Raw genomic sequence first — 18569 nt, 5'->3', positions numbered from 1 at the left:
TGGAAAGGTGAAGAAAAAGCTCGGAGTATAGGTTTAAACGTGGAAGCCTCCAGGCCGATAGATGGCAGCAAAGCTCATCCTTAACTATGCGAAAAATGATAAATCGCCTTATATTCCAAGATGGCTGCTCCCACATGTAAACATGCGACTTAATGTGGTAGACAACGACGCTTTAGCAAAACATTCTGATTTAATATAAGGTTATGTAAGGTTTTTCCATGAATGTTAATATCTCATTGTGAACAAATTAGACTTCGGTTTTATATCTTTCCTTAGGATACAAAGGCACCACAAACCTGTTATATAAACAGAAACCTTCCGTAAAGAAATATAAATACTGTACATCAAAACTATATTTCTGAGTTATTATCGCGGCGTAATAAGTCATCTGACAGTTTTGATTGTGTCCAGTGAAACAATGCTTCGTTGTTGTTCCATCTCAACCTTAACAGACATAAATATGCAGTATATAAATCGATTTTCAATCAGTTTTTTGCACCAAAGACTTCATAATAATAAACACGTTTTCACTTAGGCTCTATAAGAGCCATATGAATGAAATAAGTAATTATTGATATTATAGGAAGTATGAATGGGAAGGTTACTGGCCTGCTGGTTTGTGTGTATGAGGAAACGGTGAGCGGGTTGGTCAGTCCTTGCAAAGTTTGGAGCATAATAATCAAAATGGAATAAATCGATAAATGTGACAGAACAAAGAAGTGGTTTGGAGCTAATTGATACACGGACAGATGAGATTCCCCGAGTTAACCTAATACGGCCCTTTACCATAATTAGTTTGTAGTGTTTTTAATAATAAAACGTGTTTATTATTATGAAGTCTTTGGTGCAAAAACTGATTGAAAATCGATTAAATTCACAAGCTCAGGTTTATGTCTGTTAAGGTTGAGATGGAACTGAACATAAAAACAAAACCTTTGCTGTCTGTTTACTTTACCAATGACACACCATAAATATGCATATAAACTCGCATGAAAACAAGCCTTGACAAATAGGTTGTTTTCAGTCCATTTAATAACTTCATATATTTTTATTTTGCAGAAAAAGAGGAAGCATCAGAAGCATCACAACATGAGCAGGAAACTACAGAAGTAAAGAAAAGAATATCTAAACAAGCCAGACTTGTCATAAGGAATCTCAGTTTTAAGGGATAGTGTGTTGTATGGTGACAAATTACAATAGCAATGGACTGAAATAAAGTTGAATACAAACTTCACCGCCTGGACACCTGATTGGATATCACTGTTCTCTTAATCATAGCCTCATATCTTTACCACAAGATAACTGCAGCACAGAGCATTTAATTAATGCTTTTATTTCATCTGTAATATTATTTTGGAACACCAAACTTGGACGTGAAGTGCAGTGCTGAGTAGTGAACAAATTAGACTTCGGTTTGTGCAGTTTTTTCAGAGCTAAGTGTTAGCATTTAGCTGCCTGCAAAGAGCCATGCCTGCGGTAACGATATTCGTGGCATCTTTACCAGACTCAGCAACAAACGAGCGGCTTGAGGAAATATTCTCTGAAATTGGTCCAGTGAAACAATGCTTCGTTGTTAGAGAAAAAGGTGCATTAATATTTATACCACTAAATGCGCGAATGTGTGACACAAACGTGACTGAAGAGCAAATGACCTGACCCCCAATTGTAAATATGTAAGACTACCCTACTAATAGCTGTTTTCTTTTATTTTTCATAAACCAGGAGCAATGAAATGTCGGGGCTTCGGCTTCGTCACGTATTCTATGGAAGAAGACGCAAAGCGAGCCTTGAAGGAAATAAAAGAATACGACGGGAAAAAGTTGTCTCTCTCGGTTGCTAAAAAGAAATTAATCAATAAAAAGAAAACAGGTACGTATTAGGTGCCGTTTGTAAAGTTACACAGTAAAATCTAGATTTATTTAGCTTGTGATAGAGAAAAAAAATGCGTCTGATCATTTTTCTAAGTGATTTTGTTCCCCAGGTTATTCATATTTTTATAAATATTACAGTCCAAACAAAATATTAAATTCACAAGCTCAGGTTTTTTTTCTCTAACAGACCAAAGAAAACAAAACTTTTGCTGTCTGTTTACTTTACCAATGACACACCATAAATATGCATGTAAACTTGCATGAAAACAAAAGCCTTGACAAATAGGTTGTTTTCAGTCCATTTAATAACTTCATATATTTTTATTTTGCAGAAAAAGAGGAAGCGTCAGAAGCATCTCAACATGAGCAGGAAACTACAGAAGTAAAGAAAAGAATATCTAAACAAGCCAGACTTGTCATAAGGAATCTCAGTTTTAAGGTATAGTGTGTTGTTTGGTGACAATTTACAATAGCAATGGACTGAAATAAAGTTGAATACAAACTTCTACCGCCTGGACACCTGATTGGATATCACTGTTCTCTTAATCATAGCCTCATTTTTTATCTTTTACCACAAGATAACTGCAAGGCCAAGGCACAGAGCATTTAATTAATGCTTTTTATTTCATCTGTAATATTATTTTTGGAACACCAAACTTGGACATGTTTGCATAGTAAAATGTAAGACACAATGGTGTCTCCAGCTTAAATCTCAGTTCACAAAATGAAGATTTACATGGTGATGCGGAAGAGGAAGGAAGGAAAAATACTTTCTGCGTTTATTTGGCCATGCTTTGGCTTGCTGCTAGAAATTTTCCTTATATTTAAAGAAAAATGTGTTATATATTATCAAGTGTTTTAGGTTTTCTGACTCTAAAATATGTTTGCCCTCTAAAAATCCCGACACCAACACCTTACCTGTTGATATTTCTGCATAATTCATTTCAAACCTCCAACTTATTTCTTTACAAACAAAAGCTTGCCATTTAGTCAGCCTACTTTGATTTTCTATATATTTTGACATATTGTATAGTTTTATTCCCTTTGTTTGCATTTGGTGATAAATAAAAAAGTTTGCATTGTATTTAGCTGATTGTTGTTCTACTAACAACAGTCTTGTGATATACATTGTCTTGTGACATACATTGTTGCATTGACTTTATGAAAAATTATTGTAAACCTAAATTCTCCTAATAAATTTCTTATGTTGCAGTGCACAGAACAGGATCTAAAAGAAACATTTGAAAAGTTTGGCACTGTAGTGGAGGCCAGTATACCCCTCAAACCAGGTACTTATTTTGCTCTTAATGCACACATAAGCTTTGCCTTGCACTGCAAAAATACATTTCCTTCTTGTTTTTGTTTTCTAATAGATGGAAAGATGCGTGGATTTGCATTTGTCCAGTTTAAAAATATGTCTGGTGCCACAAAGGCACTCCAAGCTTTGAATATGAAAGAGATAAAAGGTCAGTGCACAAGACAGTATTTCTGGATTTGCAGTATTCAATTCATATAATTAATTTATATGTTGCAATCTTTTTTGAATCTTCACAGGTCGCCAAGTAGCAGTTGACTGGGCTGTGCCAAAAGAAAACTATATTGCAGCACAGCAGTCTTTAAAAGGTAAATATGTGTGTGTGGATGCAGTAATTATTCATAGTAGAACTTATTGGTCAACTAATTAACTCTGGCTTGGCTTTGTGACAAAAAGCCTTGGTGCTATGAACGCCAAAGGACATGATTATTTGCAACAGTGTTAGTCAAAAACTGCAGCTCTTGTACTGCCCTGAACTATTATATATTTTTAATTTCATTCAAATGGGGTAATTTGACACAAATGTTATGTTTAATACCCCCTATTTGAGTAAGAATTTGTACAGTGATAAAAAGTACTTTGTTTTATATTTTTTTAAAATATTTCTTTGAACATGTTGAGGAAATTTGTAAAGAGGCTGGTTAGTGGTCATTTTATATGTAGATACCTATGACATTTAATTATTTTTCCACAAATTCTATTTAATTTTTTCCTAAATTCCTTTTTTCATTATTTTTCAGATGTTACAAAAGTAACACCTTTTCACCTAATAACTTAGAGGTGATGGGGAAAAAACAAAAACAAGAAAAAACACAATTAGTAGTTGTGTTTAGTTTATAAATATATCTGTTGATTTATTTTTGCAAAATAAAAACTGACTGATATTCATGCTACTTTTGTGCTTCACATTTCTTAATACGTGTAGACGAAATATTTTTCCAAAAAAGTTTCTGTTGTGACATGTTGAAACAGTTACACTTTTTAAAATTATATATATTTATATATGTATATTTAAAATGTTATAATTTAAGTATTTTATGCTGCTCTTAGATTTACAAAATCTAAGAGAATGTTGAGGGAATATTGACATTGATATACTTAAATTTTACCCCCTTATCTTTTGATCCACAAGGTTAAAGTGTATCGTAATAGGCCTTCTTTTAACTGTGATTGGTTTTCATTGTCAGGAAATAAAGTTGCAGAAGAGGCAGATCCCAAAGCAGGAAGGGAATCTGAGGATGAAGAAAAGAAAGGAGAAACAGCTGTGAAGAAAAAGTGATTTTTATGCGTATACATTTCCGATGCACATTGTTCTGCTCTTAAGTGTTGCAGTGTTGCTAACGTTGCTAATACCTTTGCAGAGGTGGATTGAAGGCAACTGCACAGCAGGTGGAGGATCTTCAGTCAAGTGATGAAGATGACGTTGAAGAAGAAGAAGATGATGATGATGATGATGATGCTGAAGAGGAGGAGGATGACAAAGAGGAGGATGAAATTAAGGAGGATAATAGTGATGATGATGGCGATGATGATGGCATTGATTCAGATGAGGATTACAGTGAGAGTGATGATGAAGAGGAAGAAGAAATTTCACCAGGTTTGAATTTATTTTTCTAGTTTTATCATTGTGTTTATTATATTTCTTACATGATTTCTATGTGTTTCTCTTCTAACATGTTACAACTGTTTTTTTCTCTAGCTCAAAAACAAAAGCCAAAGAAACGTTTGCCTTCAGATGTAAATGAGGGCCGAACAGTTTTTATCAGGTGGGATCGTCTTTCTCTAACCAACCTTAATATATTTTACTCTTTCTCCTGCATGTTTCCAAACAATTCTGCAGAGTCATTATAGTATTGTCATTTATAAATCTGGCATTTAGGAACTTGTCATTTGACACGGAAGAGGAGGGTCTGGAGGAAGTTCTTCTGCAGTTTGGAGAGGTCAACTATGTAAAGATTGTTCTCCACCCAGAGACACAGCATTCCAAAGGTCAGATAAACTGTCAAATGTATTTCACTTCTTCCTCTACGGTTTTAGAAAGAAGCACTTAGTTATTTCAGTAGTTTTTTTTTCAGGTCTTGCATTTGCCCAGTTTAAGACTAAAGAGGCTGCAGACAGCTGCATAGCTGCAGCCCAAGATGAGACGGAGGTAAAAAAAATAAATAAATAAAACAATTAATGAATGATAATAACTTCTGCCCCCTTGGTGTTCAATATCAATATAGGTTCAAGTTTTAGGATATATGTTGATGTTGCTGTAACATTTTCTCCAGAATGGTGGAGTCCGTGCAGATGGCAGAAAGCTGATGATTGTTACAGCAGTGAGCAGAGAAGATGCGCTGAAGCTGAAAGTCGACAAGAAAAAAGTAGAGACGGGCAGCAGGAACCTGTACCTGGCCAGAGAAGGATGTGAGTGTTTCAGCCTATTTTGCTATGTCCTTATTAAATTCATAACATTGTATCTAAAGATGCACCAGTCAGACTTTCTTGGCTGTTTTCTGATCAGTCTCTCTTAATTAGGTTTTATTAATTCTATTTTTTTTTTTGTGATTTAGTGGTAATTGATGGAGGCAATGTTGTGCTATGTGTGACAAAGCATTCAGTATAAAGCTGAGTCTGTTTATGTAAGGTCTAATTGTTTTTGTTTATTCATTTTAGCTTCAGTCTGATCTTTTAACATGTTAGACATAGAAATAGTCAAAAACAACAAAGTTTTTTTAATAAAAGAAACGTGCTTAATGCATCAATTTGGAACTTGAATAAGTGCATAAACACGTTACAAATATGAACAAATAGTCAGGATTAAAATATACTAATACTTCATTTAAAAGTTTTGTTATAAAACATGTACACTTATTGCCATTTTTTATTTCTAAACCACAGCTTTTCAGTAGTTGGAATAAAAATAAAATAAATAACCCAAATAACACATGGAAAGTGAGTTTATCTTTCTTTGGTATAAGTGTTTGCTTATTATAAAGAAAAAAAAAATCATAATATTGATGCAAGTATCTTTATTTTTCATTTAGTCGACTTCTGTTTAGGGAATATTCTTCTTATCTTTTGGCGCCCCCACCTGGTCTGCATAGGAACTCTGTGATGTATTTATCATGTAGGGAATGGGAACTGCAGAGCCTGCCTGTCTCATCATATCAACCATATACAGTTCAAAATATATTTTTTGTACTAGATTAAAACACAGACAGCAGTGCTCTGTGTGATCTTGTTTTTGTTTTCATATGGACCATTAGTTCAGCTATAATAATAGATCATCGAGCGTTAAAGTGAAAAAAAGATGATTGTGGGGTTCACATTTACAGTTTGATTCAGTGGGTGGCATTTTCCATGACTTTTTCCCACAGAAGATAGACTTTCACCTTGTTCCTAGATTTCTAGTTTTAAAGTGGAAAATAATAAAGTAGGACTACTTTGCTGCAATGTGTTCTTGCTCCCTTGTTACCTGAAAAAGTACAAACATGCTTTTGACATGTCAGTGTTTCGTTTGACTTTTTTTGTTAGCGTTCCTTCTCATAATAGCTAACTTTAAGTGTTCTTTCCTCAGGAAAAGCCTCCACACAGCATTATATTGTTATTGTGACCTAGTACAGTTTAAGTGTGGTGCATTTACTGTTAAAAGCAGGAAGGGATGTTTGGGTTTCTGAACAGCTGGTCACTGCTCAGGGCTGACCAAACTGAAATCTGCAGATTTAGCTCACGAGGTGGTTTCTCTTGAATACAATTTTTAGGATATAATGAACTAATTCTGTCACATTGTTGCTCACATTGAGAAATGTCTTTTTTTAAATACATTAGCTTTGTCTCTGCCAACTTTTAGTTTGAGGTACTCCTAAATGTATGACTTTTACTCACCTTCCTTCGAACCCTCAGTGATCCGCACTGGAACAAAGGCAGCAGAGGGAGTATCTGAGGCAGATATGGCCAAAAGAGTCAGAGTGAGTACCTTTTGTTTTGGTGAATGATTTTTAGTGGATGATCTCTTGAGCTTGTCTAAATCTCTCAAGTAACTTCTATTTTGAGTCATGTGTTGTGCTGCTTTTCTTTTTAGTTTGAAGAAATAAAGAGAGCCAAGCTTCGGGATATAAGTGTATTTGTATCGAAAAATCGCTTGTGCATCCATAACCTGCCCAAATCTGTAGACGATAAAAAACTCAGAGCTCTGTGCCTTAAAGGTCTACAAGGAACCAAAGGAGTTCGGATCCCAGAGGTAAGTTTGGTTACTTTCAGGAAAAAAATCAAAAAATAAAAATTCATTAGCTTGTTAGTTTTTCTGGATTCTTCTCCTTTGAGATTTCTAAAATTTATTTATGGCCTTGAATTTATCTGTATTGAAATATGAGAGCAGGTTATTTTGTTATTTTTCATTGTGTTTGTATGAATTCTATGTGTTTGTTTCCTGCCTCTTCCTTTAGTGTCGGGTCATGTATGACAGGAAGCCAGAGAAAGGTCGAGTGACGGGTCAGTCGTTGGGTTACGGTTTCGTTCAGTTTCGAGACCATGAGCAGGCTCTCGCCACTCTGCGCTACCTTAACAACAACCCTGACATCTTTGGCCCTCACAAGGTACACCTTTTCTACATTCTATCCATTATCTGTCTGATTCAACTGTATTCTGACTGCATTCTTGGGTAACTTTTAGTTAACCTTTTCTTTTTCATGCTACCTTTCCCAGCAGCATCTCAATCCAGTATACAACTACATTTTGCAAAGATGTCACCTAACAATTTTTGTTACGCTTTTATTGCAGTGAAAATGTTACATACTTAGTTTGTTATAATAAAATGATTAACTCAATAAAACTGCATTTATTAATGTCATTTCTGATCAAACTCAAAAGAAAATAATTTTGAGTCAAAGACAGAGAATATGTAGATGCCTTTGCATTAATAGTCTGGTCCAACATATTCTTTTCTTTTGCAGAGACCCATTGTTGAGTTTTCTCTGGAGGATTCCAGGAAGCTCAAACTCAAGGAAATGCGGAGGCAGAGAAATAAAGTTTGTGTATTTATTTGTTTCTTGTAATATTATGTGAGACACTTGCAAGTTTTAGTCCCTGGAACAATATTGTATTTTTTTTAATCATTAACATAATTTTCTTAATATTGTTTACTTTTGTTGACAGGACTTCATCCAAAGTCAACCTGTAAAAAGAGAAGTAAAAAATCCCCAAACAGGTACAGACACCAAAAAAACAAAGAAGGATGGACATAAAGGACAATCTTCATCACATCTGACAGGAAAGGAGGAAGGTAGAAAGGATTTTTCTTAAACTAACATGTTTGAGGTTTTATTCATACTGTGTGTTAAGTTCTTAAGGGTAAGATACATTTGCTCCAATGTTTTACTCTCCTGTAACATCTCATGTATAGTACAATTAAAAGATTCGCAGTGACAATCTAGTTCAAATAGTTAAATATTCATTCTTTCAAATTTTGGGCTTTACATCAACTGCAAGTTGCTCAGGTCTTGTGATTTCAAAACAAAGTCAAAGTTTTTGCTTGTAGGTGTATGTTTGTTTTTTGTCCAACATGGGGGGCGGTTTTCTGCTGCTCTTAACTTTGATCCCTTTTGTCCAAAGGACATTGTTCCAAGCCTTGTAACTCACAAACATGAAATAAGGCTGCACAATATATAGAGGATATGTTGTCATCGCTATGTCAGGGTGTGCAAAATGTATATTGTAAAGGACTGCTTGGAGTGCAATAATTGTTGCTAATATATTCCAAGTGTTGTGAACTTGCATAGTGATGAAGGTACAGATGAGGAAGAGGAAATTTGAAATATATTGCACTTTACATTGTTATCCCAATTTTTACCAATATTGCTGCCTTTGCAAGATTTTCTAATATTGTACTTCTAATAGAGCTGCTTAATAACAGAAAAGGCATTATCAAAATTTTGTTAGTCATCACTGTAATCTTGAAACTAGATTCAGATTAATTTAAAACCAGGAGTTGCACGTTGTTTTTTTAAGTCAAGGTCAACATGGTGAAAGTTTGGGTAAACCCTTTGTTACACTTTGTTTTTATATTTCAAATTATCTGACATTCCCCACCCATTTCCTCATCTTCCATCTTCTTGGAAAAATTTGCATTGTCACATTACTACGAGTTGGCGTGAAACGTAAAGAGTCATTGCAGAACTCCAGACCTCTACTTATTAAAAACCTACAAGAGCCATTTTATTATTTTTGTATGTAATGATGTTTAAAAGCTGGGACTTTTAAATTTGGCTTGTCTAGGACTGTGTTTTTTTGTTTTGTTTTGTGAAATTTGTAATAGAAAATAAGTTTAAACTACACTTGAGGGAATTGATTAGATATTGTTAGAATATGGTTTCTGCTGCTATTATTTTCTCTTTTATCTTCAACAGACACTGGTGAAGGACAGAAACAGAACTTTTCAGGTTTTCAGACCAAACCTGAGATTGAACATGTTGATTTGCAAAATGGAAAGAAACGAAAGAAGGTTTTGCCTTTTCCTTCCCATCGTGGACCTAAGATCAGGTACGGTTCCATCAGCACTTCTCTGTCTGCTTCATGGTTTTCTGTTTATTTGGTCAATTTGAACAGGCGGTTTGGAGCTGTGGATGTAGAAATCTTATGTTTGGTATCTCAGGGAACATGTTTTTGTCAGTTCATCCAACTCTTGCCCGTTTGCAGAATGCGTGACAAAGACAAGCAACAGGCTCCACCTCCCAAGAAAGCAAAGCCTGGATCAAAAAGGAACAAGCGCCCAACACAACAATTTGAAAAGCCTAATCAGGCCAAAAAACAGGTTTGGAAATATTGTCTCAGTCGTTGTTGTCTGAGAAAGCACAAGTTTTTTTTCTGTTTGTTTTTTTTGGAAACTTAATAGGTGATCATTTTGGCAGCTAATAATTCAGCAGATGTAAAATATATTATCTGGTTATCTCTAATGTATGTGTCTAAATTGTATTTCCTCTTACAGAATTATGCTGTTTTTGCTTTTTTGTCATATTTAAATATGTTGGGTCATCAAAGAAGTTATAACATTAGATAAAAAAAATAATCTCAGCAAAAACAAAAAGCAGTTTTCAAACAATTATTTTAAACATCATGGAAAAAAACATTTCAAACCAATCTGTGTATATTTGGAAAAAATAGCAGCTCCAGTTGTTTAATTGTGAAAAAACTGTTTAAACTTTTTTTTTTTTTTTTTTTTTAATGGAAAGCTCAATTTTACAAGAGTTTAGGGAGCAAACACTTCATATTTTTTACTCACTTTATTGATATCTAATATTAAAATTTATTTGATCTGAAACATTTTAATAGCTTGGTATTCTGAGATCTAGATGGACACCTTTTGAATTATTATCAGAAGATTACTCAATCACCAATATTTGATAGAGTTATTAAAGGATTTAAATGCAAAGACGTATGTTCATTTTCAGCTTGTGTTTATGCTTGACATTAGAAAGGCAGTTAAAAACGGTTTGTATTGTGTCCTGTTGAGTCTAATGTCACTTTTATTTGGTGTTTTTGTTTTCAAAAGATTAACAGTGCTAAGAAACAGTTCCAGAGGAAGGATGGGGACCGTTTTGATTCCTTGGTGGAGCAGTACAAGAGGAAACTCATGGGCAGCGGCGACAAGAATGCCTTCATTAAAAGAAGCAAATGGTTTGATAGTTAAATCCATGGCCATGTAAGAAAGGAAGAGATGACTAAGAAATCCATGGCTTACAAAATACTAACTAGTGGTATTTCTGAGTAGATACTTTTTTATGAACTGTGCTAAACTGTACAGTTTATTTGCTCTGTTTATGACATGGTTGTTGTCGAAGCAAATTTGAAATTTTGTCTTCTTTGTTCTTGTTTTCTGCATATCTCTTTTAAAAAAAAATAATGTTTAAAATGTAGTTTTTTTTCTGTACCTCTTTGCTTTTTGTGATTTTTATTTTTATTATTTTTCCTCATTTTGACAATGTCTGGTTATTTTTGCATGCTTTAATTCATTTAAATACACGCAACTCAGGTACACGTAAAATATTTTTGTCACTTCGTGACTTTCCAGCTCATTTGTACATATAGCACAACAATGACAGTCAGGAAAAAGTTTAATATTTATTTAGTTTTATTCAAAACATTAAAACTTCACTCATTGTACAAAAATATTCAAGATATTCCCTGTTGCTATTTACTCATTTTGCAGCAGCTGTTGATATTGCACAAAATTAAAAGTTCCCATTTACTATGTGCCATTGGTTCTCAAACAAACCCGTTGGCTTCAGGGGTTTCCCGGAGTGACAGTACATCTCATGCCTGGTTGCAGTTATCAAAACTGCGGATTCAGCATCAGGGCTAGACCAATCACTCTCACTGAGAGCTTGTTATTGACGCAACACTCTCCATATTACATATATCAAGATATGCATGAAGTAAAAATTAAATAGGTTAAAAATACAAATAAAATAAAATATATATGTATTTGTTATAAAATAAGTGCATTTTTAAATGAAATTACTGAAAATGTATTGCACAGTCTTGACCTCAATAACAGTGCTAGCGCAGATTTCAATCTTTGGCTTCAATCAGTTTTTCAGCAAGATGCAATTCCATGAATTTGGTTCTGGAGCAGTTTGAGGATCTCCCTCACTCCATTGAGAGCTTCCAGGCTGACGGCTTCAACATGGCATTCTGGGTCCTGTTCCCATTCGTTCTGCAGTTGCTGCAGGTGCACTGGAAGTGTGAGCTTTGGGTTGGTTTCTGTGCAGTCCATCAGTTTGCGGTTGATGGCGTTGGTCAGTCTGGAGATGTCAGTTTTCACCTGGGCAACATTCAGTAGATTTTCAGAGATCAGATTGTTGTAACCATTCATAGCTGCCACTATGGAGGAAAATCCTTCCAGTTCTTGAGGAGGATTGACTCCTAAGCTGGGAAGAGCCTGTAAAATGACAACATATTTGTAGTCACAAACCAGCTAATTTATTCAAACTTCAAGCTGCACTTATTTTCATTTCATAAATGGAGCGCTGAAACATACCTGGAAAGCGTTCAGCCTAACCATAAGCGTTTTTATTATCGGCTCAATGGCGCTCTTGGCATCTGGAACAGGGTTTCCTGTACCCACACTTAGAACATGGAACAAGAAAAACAGGGCCACTAGTGTCGAGTCCATGGTGATTGTGCTTTTCTGGATAGAGAAGAATGTGTTCCTAGAATATGAATTAGAAAAAAAATAGTCATAACCAGTGAGAAACATTACTCTGAATATAGCTTTTTTATATTTGTTAATGCTTTTAGAATAATCAGATGCATGTGGTTCAGTTGAGTCACCTTGTAATTTCAGTTTCAATTCATTTTGTACCAGCAAATATTTGTAATATAAAGAACTCTGTGGTTCTCTGTGTGCCATGATCAAAGTTCACTGACTTTAGCTAACAAAGTTTTTTTTTTCCCCTCTACTTTTAATTATGTAGTCTGAATGTACTACAAAGTATGATTAGATCAAGCAGGAAAAAGATTGAAAAAACAATATTGTGACAACATGCTTCTTATAACCTGTCAATTAAATAAGCTTCTCAAAATCACATAAAGTTAACTGATAAACAATAAATACAACTATATAATGAACAAGTTTGATAGTAAACACACAGTGGGAAACACCTCAACATAGTAAATAAGACATTCAAACAGAAGCAGAAAGAGTGGATCTTACCTCGCTTGGCGTTTGAATGGGTGACACTGTTTGCCTTCATCAGGGTATCTTATATTAGAGGGCTGTTGAGTCATCTCTTACTCACCTCTTTTCGACCCCCACCCCCCGTCCCACTTACTCACTTCTAGCCATCACCTTGTCCTGCATGCTCTATGGGGCTGCTGCAGACAGTTCATTTAAAAAAAAATAAAAGTTGTGTTCCAAATGCCATCAGCATTCTTAACTTAGAAAACTGACCAATCCACAGACATTCACTTCAACTTGTCTATTTTTTCTGAAACTTGCTTTTGTGATAAGTTTTGTTTTATACTGTAATTTAGTCAGATACCTTTTCACTCTGGTGAACAACAGACCTAATTCTTTATTCTAGCAGATTGAATGATGATTATTGCCACGTTTAACTCCATTTGCAAGAACAAAACAGGAGATTTTGTATGTATTTTTGCGTATGTGGTGGGTGGTGGAGGATCAGAAAAAGCAACTGTTCTTGCATGGCATCACCTATGCAAGAAGTGCCACTGTGTCTTTTATGTTATGTATAAATACATTACGTTTTAAAAATAAGACATGACGGGGAAAAACCCAGCACCTCTTAGGTCTGATACTTATGAAATTTAAAACACCTAACATGACTTAATACTGTTGTATGACTATTGATGGTTTGATCGAGTTGTAATTTTCAATAATATGTAATGCATTAATGTGCATGATGAATTGGAAATCATTTTACAAAGAAATACACTGAATTTCTAAAGGTTCAGTAGATTGCTTAATATAGTAATAATATATACATTCACTGTATGATTGCCAACAACAGTCGTGTTGAATTTAGACAGTGTTTTTTGAAAGCAACTCTAATTCAGTTTTTAGAGAGTTTATAGGGTGTATAGTCCGCAAAGCTGTTGGGGAAAACGGCGGGGGAGGGGAGATCCACAAATGGACCTCTTTTTAGGAGTAACAGAAAAACTATCATGCTATTTACAAGTGAAATAGTTTGAATCAAGTTGAACAACAGAATGACGCTTACGTTTGTTTGATTTTTCATTAAAGAGAAACATTTCTCATACCAGCTCTCTTGAGCTTGCAACGCCTTGTAGAGCATGTTTCATCACATGTGAAAATTCTTTTCCTCACATCTGGAATGAGTAAAAGTTGTTTGCTCTGGCTTTTCCCACCATTTGACGTCAAAATGGCGTCAAAATCAGATGCGCCTCATCAATATCTCAAACATCAGTGTAAAGGAAACTTTTATAACGTGTACAATCAACTTTAAGGAATTAAACAAAATGCAAGGTCAGGACAGTTGATGTCACACGGTCATTCTGACTGAAATAGAAAACAGAAGTAATTTTCCACCTTAGTTTATGTTCAAGAAAACTTTTTGGTATTGAGAAACAGCTTAATATGCCATGGTAGCAAAATTTCAAACCTCGTAATACTAAGAAAAATATATAAAAGCATTTTCAACACAGGAAATTTTTTATGGCACAGGGCTTTTTCTACTAAAAGTCAGAAGAATCTTTATAAGACTATGACAGAATTTGTATATTTTTACTGTTTTAATTAACCTAAAACCAATATTTAATAGGCAAATCTCCATTGGATTCAGTTGTACAATTGAAGAAAACAGTTCTTGCCAATGTAAATGCATCACATTTTGTTTTGTGATCAAATAGTCATTTGGAAAAGTTGATGTGGATTCAGTTTATTTATTTACTTGTTTATTTATTGTTCATAGAAAGAAAAAATTTTAAAAATGGGACCCTGTCAATTACAAATGTAATCATATTGTATTTTCAAAGATTGTTTTTATCAGTAAAAATGTAATGTTCCCACTCCCAGACCAAAAAACCCACATCCATATTTGCCCTGAAACCCCATGGATCTGCATGAAATGGTTCGTTCCTGCTTGGAGTGCGTGACGGTGTTCAGCAGCAATCAGTAGAAGACAAGAACGACTGTGGCACTTACTATGATTATATTATAAATCATAAAAAATATATATAATTTTATAATTATAAAATTAGGTTTTTAACAATAAAATAAAAAAATAAGAGGGAGAGAGAAAACGGTAAGAGGTGTCAATTTGTAACCCAGTTTTTCTCCAAGACTGTGAGATTATCAACCATTTAGCATAGTTAGCTTAGCTACAGACTGTTTGTCTCCATTTCAGTAGCATTTAATGAATTAAGGAAAAAAATTACCAAGATATTCATATATTTAACTAGTACCTTTAACCACTTAACAACAGATGAGTCAGTCAGCAGCAGCTCTAACCCACATCATTTAGGAGACCTACCCTCTCATAAATGAAATTAAACCTACAGTATGTAACTTTTGTAACAATATATATACAGTACAGACCAAAATTTTGGACACAGAGTTGTGTGTATTTCACCAAACTGTCATTATGTTGTGACAGTATGGTATCAGATATAATCTGTAAAAAATCTATTTCCTCTGCTTTCTCAAAGTGCCAGAAACAACCAGTCAGTGGCAGGAGAGTTTTACTGCTGTCAATCACAATTTAATGTGGCTACTCAACCTTCCTCCCCCTGGTTCTGTGCTATGCTGCAGCTAGCATAGCCTGTAGTAAATGCTTAGTCTAGTTAGCATAGCTACCAGTGAAGGCAGATAAACATTTTTCGTGTAATGATATGTTGTTTCTCCACCATTAGCACATTTAGCGGTGAGTGAATAAAGTTGATTGACAGCGCTAAGACCCTCCTCCTGGTTCTGATTGGTTGTTTTGGCCGGAATGTTGCATTACTTGAGCTAGCAATAGTAATTGAGGGACGAGGTGGAGGAGATTGATTGTTTTCACAGATTATGTCTCATAAACTGTCACAACATGGCAAAAGCTTTAACAAATATGGAGAAAACATATTTTTTATTAAAGTTACTGCAGCTTGAGTAAAATGCAACAACAACATTTTTTGAGAAGTCTGGATTGCTTCATGTATATTTTACGTGTTGCCTATGACTGTTGCTTGTGGGGAGAGACATTTCAGTAAGCTAAAACTAATGTAAGCAACCTACTTGCATGTAAAATTTATGAGCAGTAAATATTGGGCTAGTTATTAGTATTGGACCAAAGAAAGCAAGTTGCAAGCCTTTAAAATTATGACGCGTTTGATGGTCAGATAGACTCAAAAAATTGAAACAGTAGCTGCGTGGAGGGGCCCAATTAGATTTTTTGTCAGGGGACCCAAGATTTCTGGTAACACCCCTGCTCCTGGTTACACATTTAGGATTATTGTCCAGCTGGAAGGTGAACCTCTATGGCTGTCTCAAATAGTTTCTTTTACTCAGACTCCCCTTCTTTGAAGTTTATGAAATGACCAAACTTTGCCAAATGTTGAAACGTTTATGTGGATTAAATGCCCGTACAAGTTGAGTTTCAGTACAGATATAACTGACACAAATATTTAGCAACAATGAGGAACCAAATTTTGTGAAAAACTAAATCTGCCTTTGCAAAACTTATTTTTTCCTCTGTGCTTGTACATTTATTTCATATTAATGACTGCCTTTGTGATCATTGCTTCCAAAAAGAATACTAAAGATAAAAAAATATTTCTTCTTTGTCCAAAAGTTTCTTCCCATCAGCTTCTCCTGCATTTGAGAAGAAAACTCTTAACTCAACTCCTGTTCCTGCCAGTCAAGAAGTCTGTCAAGTAAAACAGAAATGCACTCCAAGGCTTCATTATTATTTTATGGCTGAAGTGTGTCACATTACTTATTGGACCACATGAGTCACACCAAGTGTAGCGTGTTTCTTTTCACAAACTCTGCACAGCACTTAAAACGTTGGGGGAAATTGTGAAAGTTTGTTACCAGTAAATGACATAAAAAACTGCAGACTTCAAGGTGGCTCAAGCTCTTCTGATCCATTACAGCTGCTGACTGAGCCGTTGCAGGTCCAACACACCATCAGCTCACTTGTCCACATGCAGCACTGAATCCTGGAATATCATTTAATAGGATTTGCTTCAGTGAGTCACAGGAATGATGGGAATTCAAATTCACTTTTCTTCCCTCTGCTGCCATTCAAGACAGCGCTGGTGAATTTCTAGACTTCCAGACAACTGAATGACGTTTAAATGTGAAAATCTGGACTGATCAAACCTGAGTCAGCAGTTGGCGTGCTGACAAACAGACAGACTTTGAGATTGGCAAAAGCTCAGATTTTATGCAGCTGTAAAGGTTGTTTTATGAGCGAAATTGGCAATGATAATCTATTAAATAATTTGTGAGTAGAAGGATTAAACTACAACTGACTTTAATCTCAGAATTCTGACTCTAAAGTCAGAATTTTAAATTTTTATTTTCTTTTCCGGTGGCCCTAATCCTCTTCGGTATGATACAGATTCAGGCGCCACGTCAGTTCTTTAAAGCTGAAACTTTTATTATTCTTCCCAAATTGGTGATTCACTGAAATGCCAAATAAATTCAAAATTCTTTGGGACATTTTAGTTGAAACTTTATTAAAAGAAAAAAAAATAATTTCATTCATCAGTTTGGAGATTATTGTGCAGATTATCACATTCAGATCCAGAAAGGAAACAAAGTTGCTGTAAGAACAGAAAAATAAAGAATTGATTTGTTTGATTGTGCATGACTGGGCAACACAGAGAAACAGGACAAATAACAATACACTCACATACTCATTCCTAAGGCAAATGTAGAGAGACCATTCACCCCAACAGTCATGTTTTTGGACTGTGGGAGGAAGACTGGGTTTCCAGAGAGAACACGAATGCACATGGAGAACATGCAAACTACACGCAGAAAGAGCCCAGGACCTTCCTGCTGCAAGGCAAAAGTGCCACCAACAGCATCACTGTGCAGCTGTGTTTACAATCTAATAAAAATTATAAACTTAAGAAAAAAATTTTATATAAAGGATTTTCTCTTGTCAGTACATGCGACATGGTTTTGTAAAGGATGGTGAATGCTACCCACCAAAACAATCCAAGAGCAAGAGGAAGCCGGCATCATCGTATGCAACAGCTGCACTTCTGCCAATTATTTCATTATGAAACCCATAAAGGCATAAGCTTAAAAAAAATGCTGTTGGTAGTTTTAGGAGATGATGGCAACTTGTCTGTGGAACAGAAAATGGTTGGCCCAAATAAGTTTTGACCCAGACTGAGCCAGACTGGGCTCATGATGCTTAAAGTCTACCCAGGTTTCTTTTATGAGCCCGGCCTGGTAACACGGATTATGGCTAGCTTGTTGAATTTCATTTAAATCAAAGCTTTGACAGTTAACCAGCTGAATAACTGGATGTACTCACATCGCTGTGTTTTGTATGTACTGTACGAGCTTTGAAGACAAATCAAACTTAGTAGTTTTAGGAGTTAATATTAGAAAGACTGTGGAAAAGACAGGAAGAAATTTAAATCAGTTTTTACCTATTTTGGCACATAAATGTGTGAAAAGCTAGCTAAATTGATCCAATCAGGTTCAATTGTAGCTTTATTTATCACATTTAATTGCAGTTGGTAGAGTCACAGAGAAGTGTATGGTCATGCTTGCTGAGTATAGACTGATGCAAATTAAACTTGTATCAGAATATCCAAAGTCCTCTCCATCTGTCCATATTACATATTGTTATGGAAAGATGGATGAAAAGTATACTGATGTGTGAAGCGCTTCTGAAATCTGAACTCTCTTTTTTTTCTCA

General features: G+C 35.0%; 2 protein-coding genes across 3 annotated transcripts; one reads left to right on the top strand and one right to left on the bottom strand.

Moving 5' to 3' along the window:
* The first annotated feature begins 1376 nt into the window (after nt 1–1376).
* On the top strand, nt 1377–13090 carry rbm28 (RNA binding motif protein 28). Its single transcript, XM_044124200.1, has 20 exons — nt 1377–1585; nt 1723–1869; nt 2204–2310; nt 3085–3160; nt 3245–3337; nt 3426–3494; nt 4374–4461; nt 4548–4783; nt 4886–4952; nt 5066–5175; nt 5262–5335; nt 5460–5595; nt 7075–7139; nt 7253–7411; nt 7617–7766; nt 8124–8198; nt 8326–8452; nt 9576–9708; nt 9865–9979; nt 10718–13090. Exons 1-20 carry the CDS (start codon nt 1468–1470, stop codon nt 10853–10855), a joined length of 2283 nt encoding a protein of 760 aa, XP_043980135.1. The 5' UTR covers nt 1377–1467; the 3' UTR covers nt 10856–13090.
* LOC122835281 lies at nt 11762–12955 on the bottom strand. 2 transcript variants are annotated; one of them, XM_044124202.1, is made up of 3 exons: nt 12881–12955; nt 12206–12377; nt 11762–12106 (listed from the first exon to the last, which is right to left on the bottom strand). In XM_044124202.1, the coding sequence occupies exons 1-3, from the start codon at nt 12952–12954 to the stop codon at nt 11762–11764; spliced, it is 591 nt and encodes a 196-aa protein (XP_043980137.1). In that variant the 5' UTR covers nt 12955. The 2 variants fall into 2 exon arrangements, with proteins under 2 accessions (XP_043980137.1, XP_043980136.1); XM_044124201.1 differs by lacking the exon at nt 12881–12955 and having other exon boundaries at nt 12206–12577.
* Nucleotides 13091–18569: the final 5479 nt, after the last annotated feature.

Source organism: Gambusia affinis, linkage group LG08, assembly GCF_019740435.1.
Source record: "Gambusia affinis linkage group LG08, SWU_Gaff_1.0, whole genome shotgun sequence".
Lineage (NCBI taxonomy): Eukaryota > Metazoa > Chordata > Actinopteri > Cyprinodontiformes > Poeciliidae > Gambusia > Gambusia affinis.
This window is presented reverse-complemented; position numbering and strand designations above follow the sequence as displayed.